At 38.4% G+C, this 20,238-nt stretch overlaps 1 protein-coding gene across 1 annotated transcript in view; it reads left to right on the top strand.

Moving 5' to 3' along the window:
- The window catches only part of igsf3 (immunoglobulin superfamily, member 3), a 183,411-nt gene that overhangs the window by 31,717 nt on the left and 131,456 nt on the right, over positions 1 to 20,238 (top strand). The window contains exon 2 of the mRNA XM_055214429.2: positions 4,081 to 4,461. Coding sequence (XP_055070404.1) covers positions 4,081 to 4,461 — 381 coding nt within the window. The remainder of the gene's footprint in view (positions 1 to 4,080; positions 4,462 to 20,238) is intronic.

Below are 20,238 nucleotides of genomic sequence, written 5' to 3'. Positions count from 1 at the left end.
CACACAGTCAGAAAAAATATTGGATTTGGGGCCCCCAAGTGGCGTTCTTTCTTAAAATGACTTACTCAGGGTCATTGGACCGGCCACAGCCTCCTAATTGGCTAACATTTCCCACCCAAGCTCCTCTGTGTTCTCTACGTGAGTGAGCGCATGCACTCTGGCTCGCATCAAATGAGCAGAAGATATTTTTGTAATTGCCCCGCTGGGTTTGGAGTTGTGGGGTGTGGTGATGGTGGTAATGGCCTGGGTCAATTTGTTCTGTTTGACTGTGTATTTTTGAGGGGTGTCGAGTTACTCTCCTGATCCAGGAGCTGCAGCATCATGACTTGTGCCTATATACACAGAGGCTCCATTAAAGTGGTTTAGGACTGGACGTGTGAGAGGCAATTAAAGCAAGACGAACGGCAGGCATGGGAGAGAGAATGTGAGAGTCTCTCATGTACCTCTATTTATCAGAGCCTACAGCCTAGAATTTTGTGCTGACCAAAAACTAGACTGTAGTCTGAGACTAGACTGTTTTGGTTCATGCTTTGACAGCATTAGAATCCGCGTGATCTAGTTTCTTATTTTCTGGTATCTTTTATCACCTATTTTGCTTTGACACATTTATTGTTGGCATGTTTTTAAAGTGGCTGATGCTACTTTGTTCTCTCGTCGTTCCCGTGAGATTGTCCTTGGAGCCATTTGTAGGATAATAATAGGATGGGTATTAGCTCTGTGATTAGTGCCTACTGCCCAATTAGCAGGGGTTCAGATTAGTCACATCCGGAGGAAGGTTTAAACCAGAAGAATCATTCCCATTCAAGAAGCCAAGTGAATTTTAAATGCAAAATAAATCATTTGGTCAGTCCTTTTGAGCCCAGTTGGCACAGCTTGGCATTCATGGCATGTATATTTTTTCCAGACTTTTCATTCTGTATACATTTTGAATGCATGTTTTTTTTTAAATGACCAAGTGAGCAGGACCTCCCTATTGATATGAAATAAAACATTCAGTATCTCTCACTTCTGTTAGCACCCAGTAGCTGGGAAGGTTCCTGTGGTTTTGTAATAATGTGCTGTAACTGGCTCACAAACAATACATTTTAATAAACACAGTTTAAAGAGCCATTTGTCCCAGCCACTTTCTCACCATGGAGAGAGAACACGTTTTGTGTGAAGATCAGGTTTTATATGTGATCTATATTTAATGCCGCAGAGCTGATGGCGGACCAGAGCTGGTTATTCTGGTAAAGTCTTCTGTGACCCACATGAAAATGCTGCTTTCATCAGCCGCTTGAGGAACAAGCCTGACGTATACATCTCCAAAATGCTTGTGGAATCAGACTTGATGATTTATGGTCACTTTCATGATAGGGATTAAACGCTGGGCTATCACTAGACGTACTTGAACTGCAAAATGGACTTTGGTGCTGTTAATGGTTGTAAACGCTTTTTGATCAAACTCCATAATCATATTCAGAGGCATAATCACTCAACTCAACTTTTTTTCACAACTATTGGTCATTCTGAGAGTTTAAATATGAGCAATAGTTTTCAATACTGTGCATATTGTATGTGAACCATGAGTCAGCTGTCTTGTGAAGGGCTGTTATATGTCTCTCATTCCCTGGGGCAAACCCCCCTCTGTGTGTTTTTCCAGTAAATGGCCTTGTCAAACAAGCAGTTCCCAGACCAGTTCCTGGAGGACCCCCAGTGGTGCACATTTGGCTGTTTCTAATCAAACACACCTGAAATCATTTGGAGAAAAGGTCTATGATCTGAAAAGGTTACATGTTTTTCAGATAATGAAGACATTAAAAATGTACTTTTGGGGTCCTCCACGGAACAATGTTGGGAACCTTCAAGTTTAACTACAGGAGATGAAACTTTCCCTCTTTCTGCTGTTTTTAGAAAGTTAGTTTTGACCACAAATTTCATTATCTATATTGATTTGGTGATAGGTCAGTTTACACATTTTTGGACAGCCCTACCCCTGTAACTGCCCAGAATACATGTATGCTGCAATGTAGACCAGTATGTTTGCCTGGGCCATTCATTTCAGTTCCTGAAAAGCCACATCCCGCAGCGTTTAGCTCCAACTTAACTGAAACACACCTAAACCAGCTAATCGAGGTCTTCAGGATTATTTGCTAACTACAGGCAGGTGTGTTTGGTTAGGGTTGGAACTAAACTGTTTAGAACATAGCCCTCCAGGAACAGAATTAAAAGCCCTGCTTTATGCCAGTAGTCAAGTAAAAGAGAACAATAAACCGTGATATAGTGTGCATGAAAGGTCAGACTAATAAAGAGTAATGTGAATAGTTAGTTAGTTATAGCTAGTTATAAATTATAAAGAGAGAGAGAGAGAGAGAGAGGCCAAAAAAGACAAAACTTTAGATCACCATTAAACGTTGGGAATTTCCATTCGCTTTGTTGTGCCATAGAGAAGAACAGAGTCAAAGTAAGCCAACTCTCCATCCGCGTCCAAAATCTCTATTTGGAGGCAGCAATTGATGCGAGAAATGAATATTGTAGTTTTCAAATATGGGATTAGTTATCACAAATGTGCTCTCTGTTTATATTTCAAACAGAATTCTGTTATGTTACCTATAGATGGTTTCATCAGACGCACGTGCGGTGACGCGATTACGCATCTGGTCAGAACTCTACTTACGGTTTCTGTTTGTTTAATGGTCTGACTAGTTGCTAAACTGAACTCTTGAACAAATACCTTGTCGAAAATAAATTTAGGTTTCCTAGGTAATCTACGTGTTGTTTATTTTGCTTGTTATGTAAATAAATTATTTTAAAAGGACTTTGTTGTTATTTATTCTTAGCGGATTTTCCCGGAAGTTACGTGTTTTCCATGAAAGCCGCTTGTTTATGTTGTTGCTGCTGAAGCCGTCTATAACGGCTGTCTGAATGGGTTTCCAGAGCTGCCTTCGTGCCAACGAAGTCATTGCATCATGAGGCAGCGAGGCAACAAGTCAGGTGCCTTTGATTTCGGACACAGCCAGTTTTGGTATCATGGTTTTCTTTCATTGGTGCCTTGCGGTTTTTGGGGAATCTGGGTCTGCTGGTATGAGGAAATCACAGGCATTTATGTGTGGGAGTGGGACACAAAGAGATAAGGAATCTGAATGTGAGATAAAGGCCACTTTCAGTTCACCACCGGAAAATGCACAAACTGTCCCAGAGATGCAGATGCGTATGCATATTTAGGAGTAATTAAATCACTGACGTCTCTTCTGAGCCACGGGGAACGTTCACCCGCACACATTCATTGTCACAGACACGTACAAGACGTGACACGGTAGCAGATGGGATGCGTCTTTTTCACGTTACAGATTGGACAATGAGATCTGAGGAATGGCTTTCTCGCTGTTTCTTCATTCCAACTGTTCACACTTGTCTTATTCCACATATTATTTAACTTGGACAGACTTGTACTCAGCTTAAATATCAGTCAACACATTTTACTTTGTTCAGCAAACTTCTAGTCTGTCTCAATGATGCAGGTGGTGTAAAACTCTTGAAAGCAGAGACAGTTGAAAGCAAATGTGCCAGGCACACTTTGAATTAATTTGTTTTTCACTGGCATAACCATCTACTTTGTAAAAGTTGGGATATAAAAAGGTTTAATTTGTTTATGATTTTTGCATAATTAAATTTTTTAACTCTATTGTTTTATGTTTTAATGACTGCTACTATTGGTATTTTATACTGTAGATTTTAGAATAATAGTAAAGATTCAGTAGGTGTGTCATCATGGTGTTCTTGTACCTCAGTTGGTAGAACACTGCATTAGCATCGCAAAGGTCATCATGGGTTTGATCCGCGGGGAGTGCACATACTGATAAAGTGTGTAGCTTCAATGCATTGTAAGTAACTTTTGATAAAAGCATCTACCAAATGCCAGTGTTGAAATGTCAAATGTATCCAGACTATTGCCTGTACAGTATGGGGCGGTTTCCCAGACAGGGCTTAAGTCTAAAATGTGTTTTTAAACTGTCTTAACTTGAATCATCACATTGATTATGAATAAAACACATTTTTTGTAGTTGACCAGTCTTTCTTTCCTCTCTCCCCTTTCTGCAGTGAGCTCTTGCTTAGCCCAGCGGCAGGTTACTGTGCAGCCCGGGCCCTTGATTCGAACTGAAGGCTCTCACGTTACCATCTGGTGTAACGTAACTGGCCACAAGAATGGAGTGGAGCAGGACTTTGAGTGGTCCTTGTACCTGTACTCCTCTCCTGACCGAGAGATCCGCATTGTGAGCACGTCCCAGCAAAACTATGCCTATGCTTTGTACTCCCAGCGTGTCAACAGCAGGGAGGTCTACATCGAGAGGTTGAGTGGAGACTCAGCGCTGCTGCACATAACCAAGATACAGGCCTCTGATCAGGGCATGTTTGAGTGCTACACCCCCAACACTGACAGCAGCTATCTGGGCTCCTATAGCGCACGAACCAACCTCACTGGTAAGTGTACTCCAATCTTTCACTTAGGAACGGTTCAACCAAATATTTGTATTCTGTTGTTCACAAACATATTTGGCATCTTGCTAAACTTTTTTTATTTAAGATGATGGTGACTGGAGATTAAGATACATTTTTTTTTAATTGCTGCCTTAAAGGGACACAAATTTTTCAGGTCCCCTAGAGTTAAATTTTAGATTTTTTCTGTTTTGGAATGCATTCAGCTGATCTCCGGGTCTGGCGGTACCACTTTTAGCATAGTTTAGCATAATCCATTGAATCTGATTAGACCATTAGCATCGCGCAAAAAATAACCAAAGAGTTTCGATATCTTTCCTATTTTAAACTTGACTCTTCTGTAGTTACATTGTGTGCTTGGTAACTTGCAATAGCAGGGGACTATTTTTGGGCACTGCGTAATATCATTGCGCTTGCTGCAGCCATGTTACGGCAGCAAAGTCCTTGATTATTACACCGGAATGAGGGTATAGTTCCTAGCCATATCTGCCTAGAAAATCACAACTTTTAATTTTCTGTCGGTCTTAGTACACAATGTCACTACAGAAAAGTCAAGTTTTACATGGGTAAAATATCGAAACTCTTTGGTTATTTTTTTAGCGCAATGCTAATGGTCTAATCAGATTCAATGGATTGTGCTAAGCTATGCTAAAAGTGGTACAGCCAGACCCGAAGATCAGCTGAATGGATTCCAAAACTGTAAAAATCAAATGTTTAACTCTAGGGGAGCTGGAAAATTAGTATATTTTCAAAAAAAGTGAAGTGTCCCTTTAAATTTTAAATCATTTCAACTTACTATTTTAGATTTTGTGTATACTTTAATAAAATTAAAATTATAGCTCTGCGAAAGACCTACATTTTATCTTCTATGCCGTAGGCTACGCTTTAGTTTAAATTCATACATCTGCGTTGTTGTTTGCGTCAATGTGCAATTACAAATGCAAATCACTGGTAGGCAATGTTCAGTATCAAGTCAAAAGGCAAAGAAGAAGCGGATTGTCAACCTTTTTGGAGAAGCATCAGCAGTGATGGGGTAAACAGACTTTTGTTGCAACCTGAGATGATAAATATAGCTCTTTAATTTGGTCCATCATTGTTTTCACTGATGCAAGCGGTAATGCGTGCAAGGAAATGCGATGCAGATCTTTTTGACCCCAGCAAGGGGTTCTATATTGCAGTGTTTCCCAATCCTGGTCCTCGAGTACCGCCTTCCAGAAAGTTATAGATGTTTCCTTATCTAACACACCTGATTTTACTCAACAGCTTGTTAGGGAGAGATGTTATCCATTCTGGAAGGAGACTGATTAGTTGAATCAGGTAGGGATGGGCGATATGCCCTAAAATCCATTTTGCTTGCGATAGCGATATGTATTGCGGTATGATGCTTATAATAGACTCGTTTCAGAACACGTTATAAAGACCCTTAGAAAAAGTGTTTAAGTCCATAATGCCAATTTTGCGCGTGAAGCAGCAGTTAACTTATGAGCGATCTATCGGCATTGCCTCAATCGACGTATTGGACACCCCTGCTTTACAGAGTATATTTTCCTGCTGCTTGTTGGATGGCTTAAATCCAAACCAAGTCCAAATAATAGATGTTGCACCAGTCTTTTTCACGAGCTCCTCTGTTTCGCTGGCGCTTTCAGCCATGTTTATTCAAAATGACGAATATGATTATGCGTTGCAGCCGGCAGCAGCTCATGGCTCTAAATTTCACGGGTTGATAACGTCATCAACATGCATTATTGCGATAGTGCAATAGAATTAAAATCTCTATCGTATGCCAATTTTGTATCGTTTATATTGCATATCGTTTATATTGCCCATCCCTAGAATCAGGTGTTTTAAATGAGAAGACATTCAAAACTATCTGGGAGGGGGTACTCAAGGACCAGGATTGGGAAACACTGCTATCCCTGCTGAAAAAACAGCATCAAACCAGCATGGGAATTATGCTGGTCTATGCTGGTTTGATGCTGGTTTAGCTGGTGGTCAGGCTAGTGCACGTCAGGCTAGGGTTCGCGTCTCTGCGTAAGCTAGGGCGTACAGGTGGCACAGTAGTATAAAGCCAACTTAAGTCGAAGCCATGCCATAGCTTTATATAGCTATCTTATTAAGAACAAGTTTTGGTGCACATCTTTTTTTTAATTGTGATCTTTATGAACGATTGCTTTAGTACACAACAGGTCTCAAAACTTCTGGATCCACATTATGGAGTTAAAGTGACTGACTCAACGATCAATTCAAAGCTTTTGTGGATTTTAATTGTTGGCTGCTCATCCGGCCGGAATATTATTAGTGAATAACTAATTTTAGTTCATGCCCAAAGCTATTGTATCCGAGTTTAAAAGTCACAGAATGTGGCATATTTGCAATTTGGTTATACTTCAATTTTCATTTTTTTGTCCCTTTTAAAGCTTGAACATTCTATTTCCTATTTAATGTAATTCCATTGAATGTTGTGACCGTGCATTTTTTAAATTCCTTAGTTTTTGTTCCAAGGATGAAAGTCACCATGGTAGTTTTGATTATAGCACTTATGTCTCGAAATGTGTTTGGCAAGTCAAATTTCGGGTGAGATCTGAAACGTAGTTCTATTTTCAGCCTGAAGCCTCTCCAGCTTGTCATCTCTCATGTTAATGGATCTACGCTAATTGGTGAACTTTTAATGCCTAAGTGGATTTATGTTGCACAAATCAGTCACTGTTCTGGCTGAGTAATGAAGAAGGTACCTGACAGAATGCCAGTCCATCTGTGTGCCAGCACACCCTATTATTAAGTAGGGCACAGGCCTGTTATTCTGCCTTGCCACCTGCCACCATGATATCAGTATCAATAGTCCTCTTAATTATAATTGTAATTAAACTTTATCCTTCCAGCTCCGCTCACGCACACGCTGCTCGCTACCTCATCCATCCGCTAACAAATTTCTTTCTTGTCATACATGTATATTAGTGATTGTAACTTGAAACGCTCATTATTAACAGTATGACTGTTGATTGTGACTAACTGTGTGGGCTTAGCTGTCACCGGGCAGCGTGATACACGGTGTCACATGCACCTCGTGACGTCTCGTGAAGCTGAATTGTATGCGTGCCTGTGCAAATGGACATGTGGACCAGCAGGAACAGTTTTAATATGGGAGTGTTGAGTCACGATTCGTGTCGAGTGTGGGCCGGGGACCGTCACACTGAGAGCCACCTGTTTAAGGGCAGGCATGTTGGTCCACACCTCATTCTGAAATCCTTGTTCTCCTTTGAAAATGGCATAAGCCTTTCTTCTGTTATCTCTGCATGCTAACAGATCTTATGGGTTCCCACTGGGAATTATAAATAGGATTTACTAGTTAACTACATGTAAACGTCTTCTTTTTTTGTTTGAAACATCCTGATGCTTTCTACAGCCAGTCCATCTCTGTGTGGAGTATTATTATAATTTTTTTTAAAATTGAAGACATTATCCTTCAAGAAAACTATAAATCCTTTACAGAAATAAGTAACTAATACAGCAAGATTGTATATTTCTATTAGCGTTGTCAAAAGATTAATTGCGATTAATCACATACAAAATAAAAGTTTGTGCTTGCATAATATAGTTGTGTGTAGTGTGTGTAATTATTATGTTTTATTATGTTAATGTTTTTAAATAAATACATGCGTGTGTGTGCATTTATATATACAAAATAATTACACACAGTATACACACATTATATTATGCAAAACAGACTTTTATTTTGTATGCAATTGCTTGCGATTCATCTTTAGACAGCCCTAATTTCTATGTAATGTAATGTTGATTTAAGTTTAATCCCCTCTTTTGGAACAGGGTAATGCAGAACTGTTAGTGTGTTTAAGCTTGGCAGCGGTGACCTTTACAGCTGTTACAGCAGTCCCATCTTTCCTCACATCCTGAAATTCCCACAGCGAGTCAGAGTCACCTACACAACCTCTCTAAAACCTCTTTCATCCCCTCATATGTCTGCTAGACAAGATTTTGCTCGAATGACAAGCCGAGGTCAAAGTTTAACCTGTGGTAAAGTTCACCAGCTCTGGTACAAACATTGAACAGATAACTCCAGCTCTATTCCAGAACCTAGCCTGAGCCTGACTAGAACCTGAGCTAGACTATGGATGTTTTGCAAGGAACAGAAACGAAACCAGAAACTTTGAAACATATATATGTTCCGGAATTTAATTTTAGTTAAAATAATGGTAACCGGTTAATTAATACCATTAATTTTTTCGTTCTTTGACAAGATTTCTGTGCAATATGACTTTGTGAAGTTCACTTCCGGTCGTCGTTGACTCATCTGAGCCCAAGTCTCTAATGCTCAATCATAAGAGTTAAATAATGTAGGCTACCAAGTATCTCATGTTTGTTTTTTAATACTAATACTAGTTCGGCTCGCATGCGTTTCGCGGATTAATACGCAAATTTAAATGGGGTGAAAGTTGATCATTTGCACATGTTTCAAAGGCTTGCAAATGTTAACAATTAAGTGATTTTAAACAATTTAGCCACAAAAAGGTGCTAAAGTGAGCAATTTTCTGTAAGCACAGATGCACATGCAGTTGAATGTGTCCGGTCCAACTCCAATCAAACGTGATTATCCCTAAAATTACATTTGGCGAATAAAGCACTGAAAAACAATGTAAGTTTCACTTTATGTGGATCGACTGTTTATGCTGCATCTTCTTCCGGAAGCGTCCAACTTCCGTTGGAATTCGTCCTCCGCCTGTGTGTGTGTGCGTGTTTAAGTGCACTCAAAAGTACATACATGGAAAGACGTGTTTCAAAAAGCAAGCAAACAATCGTTCTGTTCTTGACAGGACACATACAAAATGATCTCGAAATACCACAATATTCTTTTTCTTTATAAAAACATTTGTTTAAGTTGTTTGCCAATAAATTACATGGCAAAAAATTGTCCTTGTCTTAATTAATGTGTAATGCTGGCAAATGTAGGCATGTCAGAATTACAGTTATGCCGCTTAGTAGCCTTTTTTAATGTTTGATGACAAGATAGAGACTTAAGGAAAATTATGTACAGTAGACTAATAATTTAAGTTTAATGTCCTAATGATCAGCCTACTTATTTGTATGTCCCACAGCTGACATGGAACATTTTAACCGGTTTGGGAACTTAATTTTTTTGTTCTAACTGGTTCAGGAACGTCGATTTTAGGGTTGAATCGAAAACTGGAAACGTTAAAATACTGTTTATGTTCGGAACAAAAATCTGGTTCAAAGTCCTGTGCAGGCCACACAAATATGTGAGACTTGATTATTGCTCACAATTGATTTTTATAGAGTAGCATAAGTACATACTGCAGCACACAAGTCAAATTTGTGTGTGCTATTTCTATGCCACCTGTAATTTCAGAGTTTGTTGTAGTTGCCTGACCTCTTGAACCAACATCTTGAGTTTGGGGCAGGGATATCTGTTTGGCTTAGCAATGAAAGATGTGTTGAGTTTAATACTTAGTTAAACCTTTTTTCAATTTTGGTTGGTGACACTAGTGATTAGAAATTGCCCACCTAAACTTGAATAACATCCTAAGTTGTGCATACATCACTGAAATGTATTAAAGGAAACTATACCTTTCAATAATAGCCCGAATTGTCCCTTTGCTCATTTCACTGAGCTCACCGAAGTGCATTATACGATATCTCGCCTGTAAATACATTTGATACCCCCTTAGATTTAGGCAAAAATTGATATTATGCTTCCTACATTTTGATAAAGCCTTTGCATTGAGAGTGCGCCTTTGATGACTAAAAATACAGTCTAGGTAGGCAACTCCGCTAGGGTTTGAACAGAGCCGCTGTCAAGAAGCCACATATGTCAGGAATAACTCGGCTGATCAAAATTGTCAGCTATAAACAAGCTTTGTTAGGTTGTTTGTGTGGATGATGTACCTCATACTGTCATATAGACTGTCAAGGTTGTTTAAGAGTGGGTGTATGTGGGATGCCACAGATTCGGATCCATTAATGTGTGTGCGGGCGTGCGTGTGTGTGTGACATTTTAAAGTTAAGCCAACAGCTGAGGCATATTGATGTAATGTTAGTGATTGAAGTTGAATGTAATGTCGCCCTCTTTAATAATTAGCATGTGTATCTGTATGGATTAATGGATGATCTGTATGCTATATAAGTGGGCTGGGATCGTGTGAGATGAATGTAGGGCATGACTGGGTTTTTCTCAGCTGCACGAAGGAGTAATAGCTGTACTCATTGTAGACTGTATTTTTAGGCAGCGAACGTGAGGTGAGGGAAGACAGCGCATACACATTGGTGCTTCTGTGTGTCTCTAACCTCTTAACCCACTTCCCCACGGCCTCTCTCGAGTTACTACCCCCTCGTCCGCTGTTTAATTTTTTACCACTTTAAATTTCTATCAATCCAACTGCTGCATACGTGCTTATGTCTGTACAATATATCGTTTCAGTATTGACATCGCAATGTGCACAGCTGCAATAGTCACATAGCATAACATCCAGAGCATTTTTCAGAAGACAAACTATTTTGGATGCCTTTGAATGCAAGGCAGAAGATATTTCCTTTTCCTTTTCAAATAATCAAGTGAAGTCATCCAGTTTTTTGTGTCACAATATACATTGCAGGAAAACAAAATATTGTGATGTAACAGTTATCATTTATTGTTCTTTATGTTGTCATGGTTCAAACATAGTTTATTTTTATGAATCTCACAAAACCTCTCAGGAACATATTAAGGTCATACTTACCACAAAATCATAATAAAGAAACAATAAATTTTATTTCTTCCAAAGAATTTAAACTATTTTCCTGTATTAGAAGATATAATTATCACTATTGAAAATTGTTGGAATTACACATTACATTAATTACAGATAATTGAAATTACTCCGCTTTAGTTGTTATAAAAATATCATAATTATTCTGCATTAAGGCTTAATTTCCTTTTAAGGGTTTTTTTTTTTTTTTAAGATTTTTGGATTCTGGACTATTATGTAAATTACCATTCTAGTATTACTAAAATCACTCTTGTTTTGAGCAACTCTGTCTAAGTAAACCAAAGTCTCATTATTAAAAGGGGCCATGGCACAAGACTTTTTTAAGATGTCAAATAAATCTTTGTTGTCCCCAGAGTACATATGTGAAGTTTTAGCTTAAAATACCCCACAGATAATTTATTATAGCATGTTAAAATTGCCACTTTGTAGGTCTGTGCAAAAATGTGCCGTTTTGGGTGTGTCCTTTTAAATGCAAATGAGCAGTTTGTTAAAATTGAAACTTAGTTGTGCCGTGAATTATTTTCTCTCTCTCTTTTTCTCTGCACTAAATGGCAGTGCTGTGATTCGATTAAGAGGCAGTATTATTATAATAAGAGCTCCTTATGACATCATAAGGTTTGTGTCATTTACATTATATGCACTTACACGCCGATTGCCAACAAAACACAGACATTTGATGCAGTTTTACTTACCGCCCTCGACTCATGACCGGTTGTTTTATCACTGGGACCGCCCTATTTCAACAAAATCCAGCGTTAAACAAACACACTTGCACAACTACATCCCTTGTTCCCATAATGCTGAACAATTGGAAAGCTGAACAAGCCTAAATTTCCCTCACAAACAAAAACACACTTCTTTCGTGATGTTGATTTAGTGCCTTGTTTGGTGTGTGCTTGTGCTATTCGAGGTAAAATGCCCATATAAGGACTTCCGCTGTACTCTCAGCATTCATTGCATAATAGAATCAGTAGTACGACGAAATGCATTCTGCACAGAAATACTGTCATACGTCCATTTTTTTACTTTGCCCATGTTTAGCATTAGAATCCAAGTCTTTAACTGAGTTAATAAGTCAGAATGCATGAAATACAATTACCATTATAGTGGTAGTGGATCTGGTCTCTCTGGCTTATGATGAAATACGACAATAGCGTTCAGTTCTCCTCAATAAACGTCCGTCATTGCATGTTCATTTTGTGGCCGGGCTATTTCTGACGCCATTGGTCTGAGGGGAATCGCTTTTCAGTCTTTCTTAAGTAAAAGATTCAAGAAAATGGATGAAACATCCTCTACTAATCTGTTTCACTCAACTGCAATGATTTATTAAACAGTTGCTGAGGAAGATTCAGAGTTTTGTAGTTGCATGTTTCAAATGTTTGTCTTCTCTCTTGTTACATCTTTTTCTTTCTGGTGATGCAATTCTGTTTAAACAAGAGCAATACAATCACTGGGTATTGGGCTCAGTGTTCAGTGTTTGTTTTGCATTTGATTTATTTATGTATTTGTTAGTTAACATTTAACTGCCTCGAGCTTTAAGGCTTAACCGTTAAATCTGGAACTCAGCTGTAATTCTCATCCACATTCACTATAGAAAGAGAAAACCAAACAGTGAATTGGGTTGTGTCTGTTTGCATGTGCTGAACTGACATTGTTTTCACTTTTATTTTTTTCTCTCTCTCTTCTGGTTTGGTCTTTAATCACTCATCTTTTTGCTTTATTCTTCAGTCCAAATCATCTGTTTCAAACAATTTTTAATAAATAAAATTTTAGTTTTGCAATAACAAATATTTGCAGTGATTGTCGGGTATAGTTAGTTACCCATAGTTGAAAATAACCCTCTGCATGAGGGTCGTGAACACGCACACATACACTCAGAGCAGTGGGTAGCCATTCGCTGCGGTGCCCAGGGAGCAATTTGGGATGAATTGCCTTGCTCAAGGGCACTACGATGGATTCCAGTGGGCAGTGAATATCAAACCGTCGACCTTTGGGTTACAAGTCCTACTGCCTAATGATGACTAATACAACAAAATTAATTTCAGTCATTTAAACCCTTAGATCAAAAGGTTTAAGGTCAAGAAAATATTTCACTCAAGTGACTCTTAAAGGGACACTCCACTTTTTTGAAAATAGGCTTATTTTCCAGTTCCCATAGAGTTAAACAATTGAGTTTTAATGTTTTGCAATCCATTCAGCCGATCTTCAGGTCTGGTGGTACCACTTTTAGCATAGCTTAGCATAATTCATTCAATCTGATTAGACCATTAGCATCATGCTCAAAAATAACCAAATAGTTTCAATATTTTTCCTATTTAAAACTTGACTCTTCTGTAGTTACATCTTGTACTACGAACGATGGAAAATTAAAAGAATTTGAACTGTAGCGTGAGCTTTTTCTTTAATTTCTCTATGAATAAAGACATTCATCGTTTGTTTCATGAACATTTTTTGAGAACATACCTGAATGATGAGATTGGTTAGATTTAGCTAACTGCTTTTAGCAATTTTATCCTTAAGGTTGGAAAGTCACATATTTCTCTTAAAGGAACACGCCCACATTTTGGGAATTTAGCTTATTCACCGTATCCCCCAGAGTTAGATAAGTCCATACATACCTCTCTCATCTCCGTGCGTGCTGTAACTCTGTCTGACGCAGCCCCCGCTAGCTTAGCTTAGCACAAAGACTGGAAATGCATGGCTCCAGCTAGTATACTGCTCCCAATAAGTGACAAAATAACGCGATCATTTTCCTATTTATGTGTTGTGATTTGTATAGTCAAACCGTGTACAAATAACAAGGTGATATGAGACACAGCGATCTTTTAACAGTATACATACTGAGAACTATATTCTCTGAAGACGAAGCACTGCCGCATGGGCGGAGTGATCTGCTCGCAGCACACGAGAAGCCCCTGGTGAGGAGCAAAGAGTTCGGTCAGAGTTGTGCAAATCACTCCGCCCATGCGGCAGTGCTTCGTCTTCAGAGAATATAGTTCTCAGTATGTATACTGTTAAAAGATCGCTGTGTCTCATATCACCTTGTTATTTGTACACGGTTTGACTATACAAATCACAACACATAAATAGGAAAATGATCGCGTTATTTTGTCACTTATTGGGAGCAGTATACTAGCTGGAGCCATGCATTTCCAGTCTTTGTGCTAAGCTAAGCTAGCGGGGGCTGCGTCAGACAGAGTTACAGCACGCACGGAGATGATAGAGGTATGTATGGACTTATCTAACTCTGGGGGATACGGTGAATAAGCTAAATTCCCAAAATGTGGGCATGTTCCTTTAAGGAGATCTGGCTTTGTCTGTGGAGAGCCTGGAGAACTAAGCTGATATGCTTGTAAGGTTTTCAAAGTTTCCATCACGTGTGCACGCCACACATCTCTTTTTATCAGCTCTTTTCAAGAGGTCCTCAGTCCTGAAGTGTTTTAAAACAGTCTGGATGTATAGTCTCTGAATGTTATTTGAAATAAAGGTGAAAATAAAGATTGTGGATGAGAGAGAGAGAGAGAGAGAGAGAGAGAGAGAGAGAGAGAGAGAGAGAGAGAGAGAGAGAGAGGTCAAAAGACATTGAGAAATTAAATGAAGATGGCTATATGGAGACAGACTGACAAGGGTCACATATGTATCCATAGCTGGGTTTCCATCCAAACAGGCAAATATTTTCAAAATTCGCAAAAAAAGACAAACAAAAATGAATTAGGTGCGTTCCCATGAAGTTGTTTGAGCGAATGATGGTGGTATTGGTAACCTAGTAACCAACAGTAAACCAAACAAGGCACACGTGGAAAATGGACAAACTGAATGCTGTGCACAGTAGAAGGAATGCAGCATTTTTGATGCAGGCACTAGCAGCAAGGGCATTAAGACGACGTTGAGCCCGATATATGGTAAAAACAATGTCAGTGGAAACTCTAAAACATTCAGTCCCGTGGGTTTAATGTTCGCTATGTGAAAATTTATTCTGCAAATGCGTTTCCATCTCCCATTTTTCGCATTTAATCTTTTTCGCATAAGTCAAAAACCACCCAAAGTGAGCGCAAAAACTTTTTTGCAAACTTTTGTGAATGGATTTTTTTAAACATTTGGCGTTTCCATAACTTGTTTTTGATGTGATACTTCAAAATGTGCATAAAATCAGTGTGATGGAAACATGGCTATAATCATGATGCTATAATATTCAGATTCTTTTTTTATTGTGCAGTTATTCAGTAAGTAACCTGATATATGCTCTTGTTTCTTGCTTTTCACCTGCTTTGCATTCAATTGATTCATGCAGTTATATTTTTGCCTCATTCAAGTTTAGATTCCATTCACGCCGAAATTATTGAATATGCCTTGACCTTTTACTTTCTTGCAGACTCGCTCTGAATGATGGTTCTGCTGTTTTCCAAAAATATAAATGTGAAAAACTTAACTGAAAATATAGATTTTTGTGGCGTGGGAAAATCTATGCAGTATCGAGGTGAAATAATGCAATGCTTTGAAACATCGACCCCCACCCGCCACTTCATGTGTCGCTTTGGTGCCTTTCAGGGACAAACATGTTAGACTTGTCCTCCACATCATGAGTCAGGGCCCTGAAACAAGGCCACATTAAACAACCTGAAACATGAGAATAAGGGAGCTAGCAGAGAGTGAAAACAAATACGCCAGACAGAGGTGAGTCAAGTTGAAGTCAGACTGTTAGCTGGAATCGGTTGGGTTTCGTCAGAGGTGTGTCATCTCTGTATAAAGGATTACTGCAGAAGAAGGGGAAACTGTATACATGTGTAATACAGGAGTCATGTTTTAACAGCACACCTGGACGTGCTGCAACTTGATACACTTATAAATCACACACACATAAAGATAGAAATGAATTCACACTGTGATTATTGAGCGTTTCATCATCTGACTAAAGATGAGAGTGGCTGGGAAATCCAGAGTGTTATAACGTAAGAGAGCAGTATGATTTTAGATGACTTGATCTGTTTTTTTTTTCCATATATGGTTGTGCTTTTGCATTCACATGGTTGTGAACACTGCTCCTTTCACTCTCTAATCAGTGTTTTGATAACCTTGAGAAGAGTGTGTCTGAAGTGCTTTCATTGAACTAGCTGCCAGTTTATTAGTTAGTTGCAAACAGTGTTGGTGGTGGCACATTAGTGCTGCATACATTTGCTACATATTTAGGTTATTTTGCACTCTTTCAGAGTAAAAAATGGTTTGCTTTATGACATTTACTATTATGCATTTGGGAGATGCTTTCATCCAAAGCAGCTTGCAGTGCATTTACACCAGTTTTTATGTTTCTTGAGATCGAACCTTAGCTTCTAAGGCAATGCTTTACCAATTAAGCTACATGAACATATACTGTAAATTTAGACAATGTTAATTTTTCAAATATGTAATATTACTTTTTAGTTTATTTAAAGGTGCAATGTGTAACGTTTAGGAGGATCTGCAATATAAATGCAATATAATATACAAAACTATATTATCAGTGATGACCTTACAAAATGAACTGTATTGTTTTTATGACCTTAAAATGAGACATTTTTATCTGCATACACTGCGGGTCTTCGTACATGGAAGTCGGCGTCACGCTTCTACAGTAGCCCTAAACGGACAAACTGATCTACAGAGCACGTTTTGTTCCTAAGTTGTCTCAGATGATATGTTTGTCCTGTGGTGGCTACTAGTGATGCGATCAGGGTTTTTTCAACCTGTGGGTCCCCACTTTATGAAATATTTGGCCCGCCCCACACCACTGTATTTATTTTTACAACCCCCACCGCACCCACGACCATTAAAATAGATACACTAGGTATTTGTAATGTAAATGAAAAGAGGCTTTATTTCAGCCTAAAAGTGCTTGGAAACAGCCATTAGATAAGTGGTTCTCAAACTGGGGGCCCTTGAGATGGTGCCAGGGGGCCCCTAGTTTTATAAAAGACATTAATTTATTATGCATTCTGTGTAATTAAATGTCAGAAAAATAAGGCTAATAACCAACAGCAATACATTTTCTAATTTAATATGTTTTATTTAATTCAAATTTTAAGTTTTGGAATGTTTTATGTAATACATTTTCTTTGGGGGGGCCATGGCATGCCCCGTACACAAGGGGGGCCGCATGCCGAAAAAGTTTGAGAACCACTGCATGAGATTACATCGCCTGTAAACTGGCAACAACATATGCTTATGAACTATATAAACCAGCATGGTCCTATTAATATAGAGATAGGATAATGATGTAATGAACATTTACAAAGCAGCATTTGTATTATCTATTCACAAATTCCCAACCCTAATTTCTCTGGCACCTCGTCTTTCGTCTTCAAGTTTATTTCTCCGTTTGTGCACGCAACATACATGTTTTTTTTTATTTTGTTTTTAATGACCCGCTCTGCAATAAATTTCTTTACCCAACCCGGGTTATGAGACAACCTGCGCATCACTTGCGGCTACCGTAGCTAGTCAATGCATTTCGATTTTGAGGTTGGTTGCAATTCTCAATCTTACTGCTAGATGCCTCTAAAAAAAACACATTACACATTTAAATGCACAATATGTAATTTTCACCATTTAAAGCAAACAACAACAATGGTTAGGGCTGTCAAGATTATGAAATTTGGCTGACAGATTATGACGATTAATTTTCTTTTTTATTACTTTGACATTTAATTCTCATACATTTTTGTTTTTTTGGTTATTAAATTATTTTTACACGTTGTGATTATTTAAATTAAATCTTTTGCAAGGTTTACCTGGCAGTAAATATTAAACACATAACACATATTTAAAGCAACACTAAAGAGGTTTTTTTTTTACCTTAAAATAACATTTCCAAAAAAGTTTCAGTCGTTCATCCACTCGAAACAGGGTGAACGGCACTTTCACATTCGCTTTGTAGCCCTCTATCGGCCAAAATGCAATCAGAGCCAGCTTTGCTGCAGTAGGCTAAACTATTTACAACAGTGGTAATGGACAATTCCGCTTCCAACCTGTAGGGGGAGCAAAGAGCAAAAACTCCTTAGTGTTGCTTTAAAAGAAATTATTGAAAATTCTTCATAAGAAATAACACAATAATATGTCTGAAAAATAACTGAAAATAAAAATGCAATTAAAACAAACTGACTATACCAGAACAGGCCTTAGATAGTAGCCAATCCAACTAAGGTCATATTAGTATTGGACCACATGTTGGTAGTGGCTGCAAAAAATAAATTCCTTACAGATACTTAAGAATAGCATCATTCATCGTTTTACCTGGCAGTTCATATTGCTTATTAAAATTTTGCAGCATTTCTTTAAATGCTGTTTTTCCACTGTATTGAATGGCGTGGCAATGTATGGCGTTACACTGTCAGTTAAGGAGCGCCATCTCATACGGTCTTGTTTATACAGGCTCTGCAGCTCCCCCTTGTGTTTTTAAAGGGACGTGCAATCATTGTGGTGATCTGAAATCATCACGATTAAGTCAAACAATCACGATGAGCCGATTATTTAATCATTTTGATAGCCCTAACAACGGTGTAGCTTGATAATGCTATGGAAGAGCATGAAACAATGGGAGCTATAGTCTTATAGTTTTATAACTGTTACAATATTATAAAGACACACAGTGTGGCTTGTTTGAAGCAACAACAGAGCGGCATGCTAGGAACAAGAAGTACTTGATTGGTATGTGACATCAGAGTATCATGAGAGTGATGCAACATACTGCTTTTAAATTGCTCTAGCAATATTCTGATGTCACATGCCAATCGGTATATATATATATATAACAATGCGCTAGTATTTTTGTATGTTCTTATGCAAACATATTACATAGTGTGCCTTTTAAAGGTAAAGTGTGTGCAATTAAGTGCAACAAAGTAGTAACTGTTACTTGCTTAACTCATCCCATGGCTTCTAAAAAAAAAAATCCATTAAAAGCAGCACAAATAGTTATTGTAGGAGTATAAAACACAATCATGTAACGTTAAGTTAAGAAAAAGTATGTGCATTCCTCAACACTTTTTGCAATGTGTTGTCAACATAATCCTAGAAGTATCTGAGAGTAGTGTTTTACTCATTTTAATAGACTCTCCCAACATTGATCCAGAAGGGTGGGAGAAGATCTGGAGCTTTTCATCCAACCTACCAGCAAAAACAACAATACATCCTGGACTTTACAGCATGTGGTTGTAAGCCCTTCACCCTTAATAAACACAGACTCACTGCCCAACATTACACTGAGAGTGATGTTGAACCCTGCACTCCGATGAGAGACCTCTCCTCTCTTAATCATGGCACGGCGCATGAAGTCCGGCAGCAGAGTGTGATTCATAAAGAGCTATAGTGCAAGTCCTTTTTCAAAGCTGTCAACAAAGTGTGTACTGACAGAGGGGAGTCCAACAGTGCCTTAGTAAAGCCAAACTCTTGCTCAGAGATGTGCTAATGTGAGTCAGAGGTTGCAGGTTGGTGTTTGCCTCGCTACCTCATTAAAAAGTGAGGAGCAGCACGGTTTGGCACAGCTTTCGAGGAACTTTGGACAGGAGCCTAAACCTTCATGTGATGCTGTCACACAATGTTGGGAAGTTCTTCGAAATTAAAACTAAATTGTACTGGGTTGTTTCTTGGTTAGTTTAACCCAATGACTGACCCAACAGTGGGCTGAAAATAACCCCAGCATTTTTTTTTTATTTTTTTTTGAGTATGTTTAATGTATCATGCTGCTGTCTGTTTTCTCATGCCAAGCTTGAATTTGTTACAGATTAACTAATAAGATGTTTTAAATTAACATTTTGTCTCCGATTTTTTTGCTCATGTGGCAAGTAGTTGTGTTAAAACTGGTACATCCAGCCACCCTGTTGGGGTTTATTTTGTGATAATAACCATCTGAATGGTCATAATCATCTTGCATATACCCTAAATATTTAAGTTGGTTGTAATTTTCTTTGTTTCCTCCAAATGTGCTGTAGTTGTGAAGTGGTGCTATTTA

The sequence above is a fragment of the Misgurnus anguillicaudatus genome, chromosome 17 (assembly GCF_027580225.2).
Source record: "Misgurnus anguillicaudatus chromosome 17, ASM2758022v2, whole genome shotgun sequence".
Lineage (NCBI taxonomy): Eukaryota > Metazoa > Chordata > Actinopteri > Cypriniformes > Cobitidae > Misgurnus > Misgurnus anguillicaudatus.
Note: the sequence above shows the minus strand (reverse complement) of the source record. Positions and strands in the feature narration are given on the sequence as shown.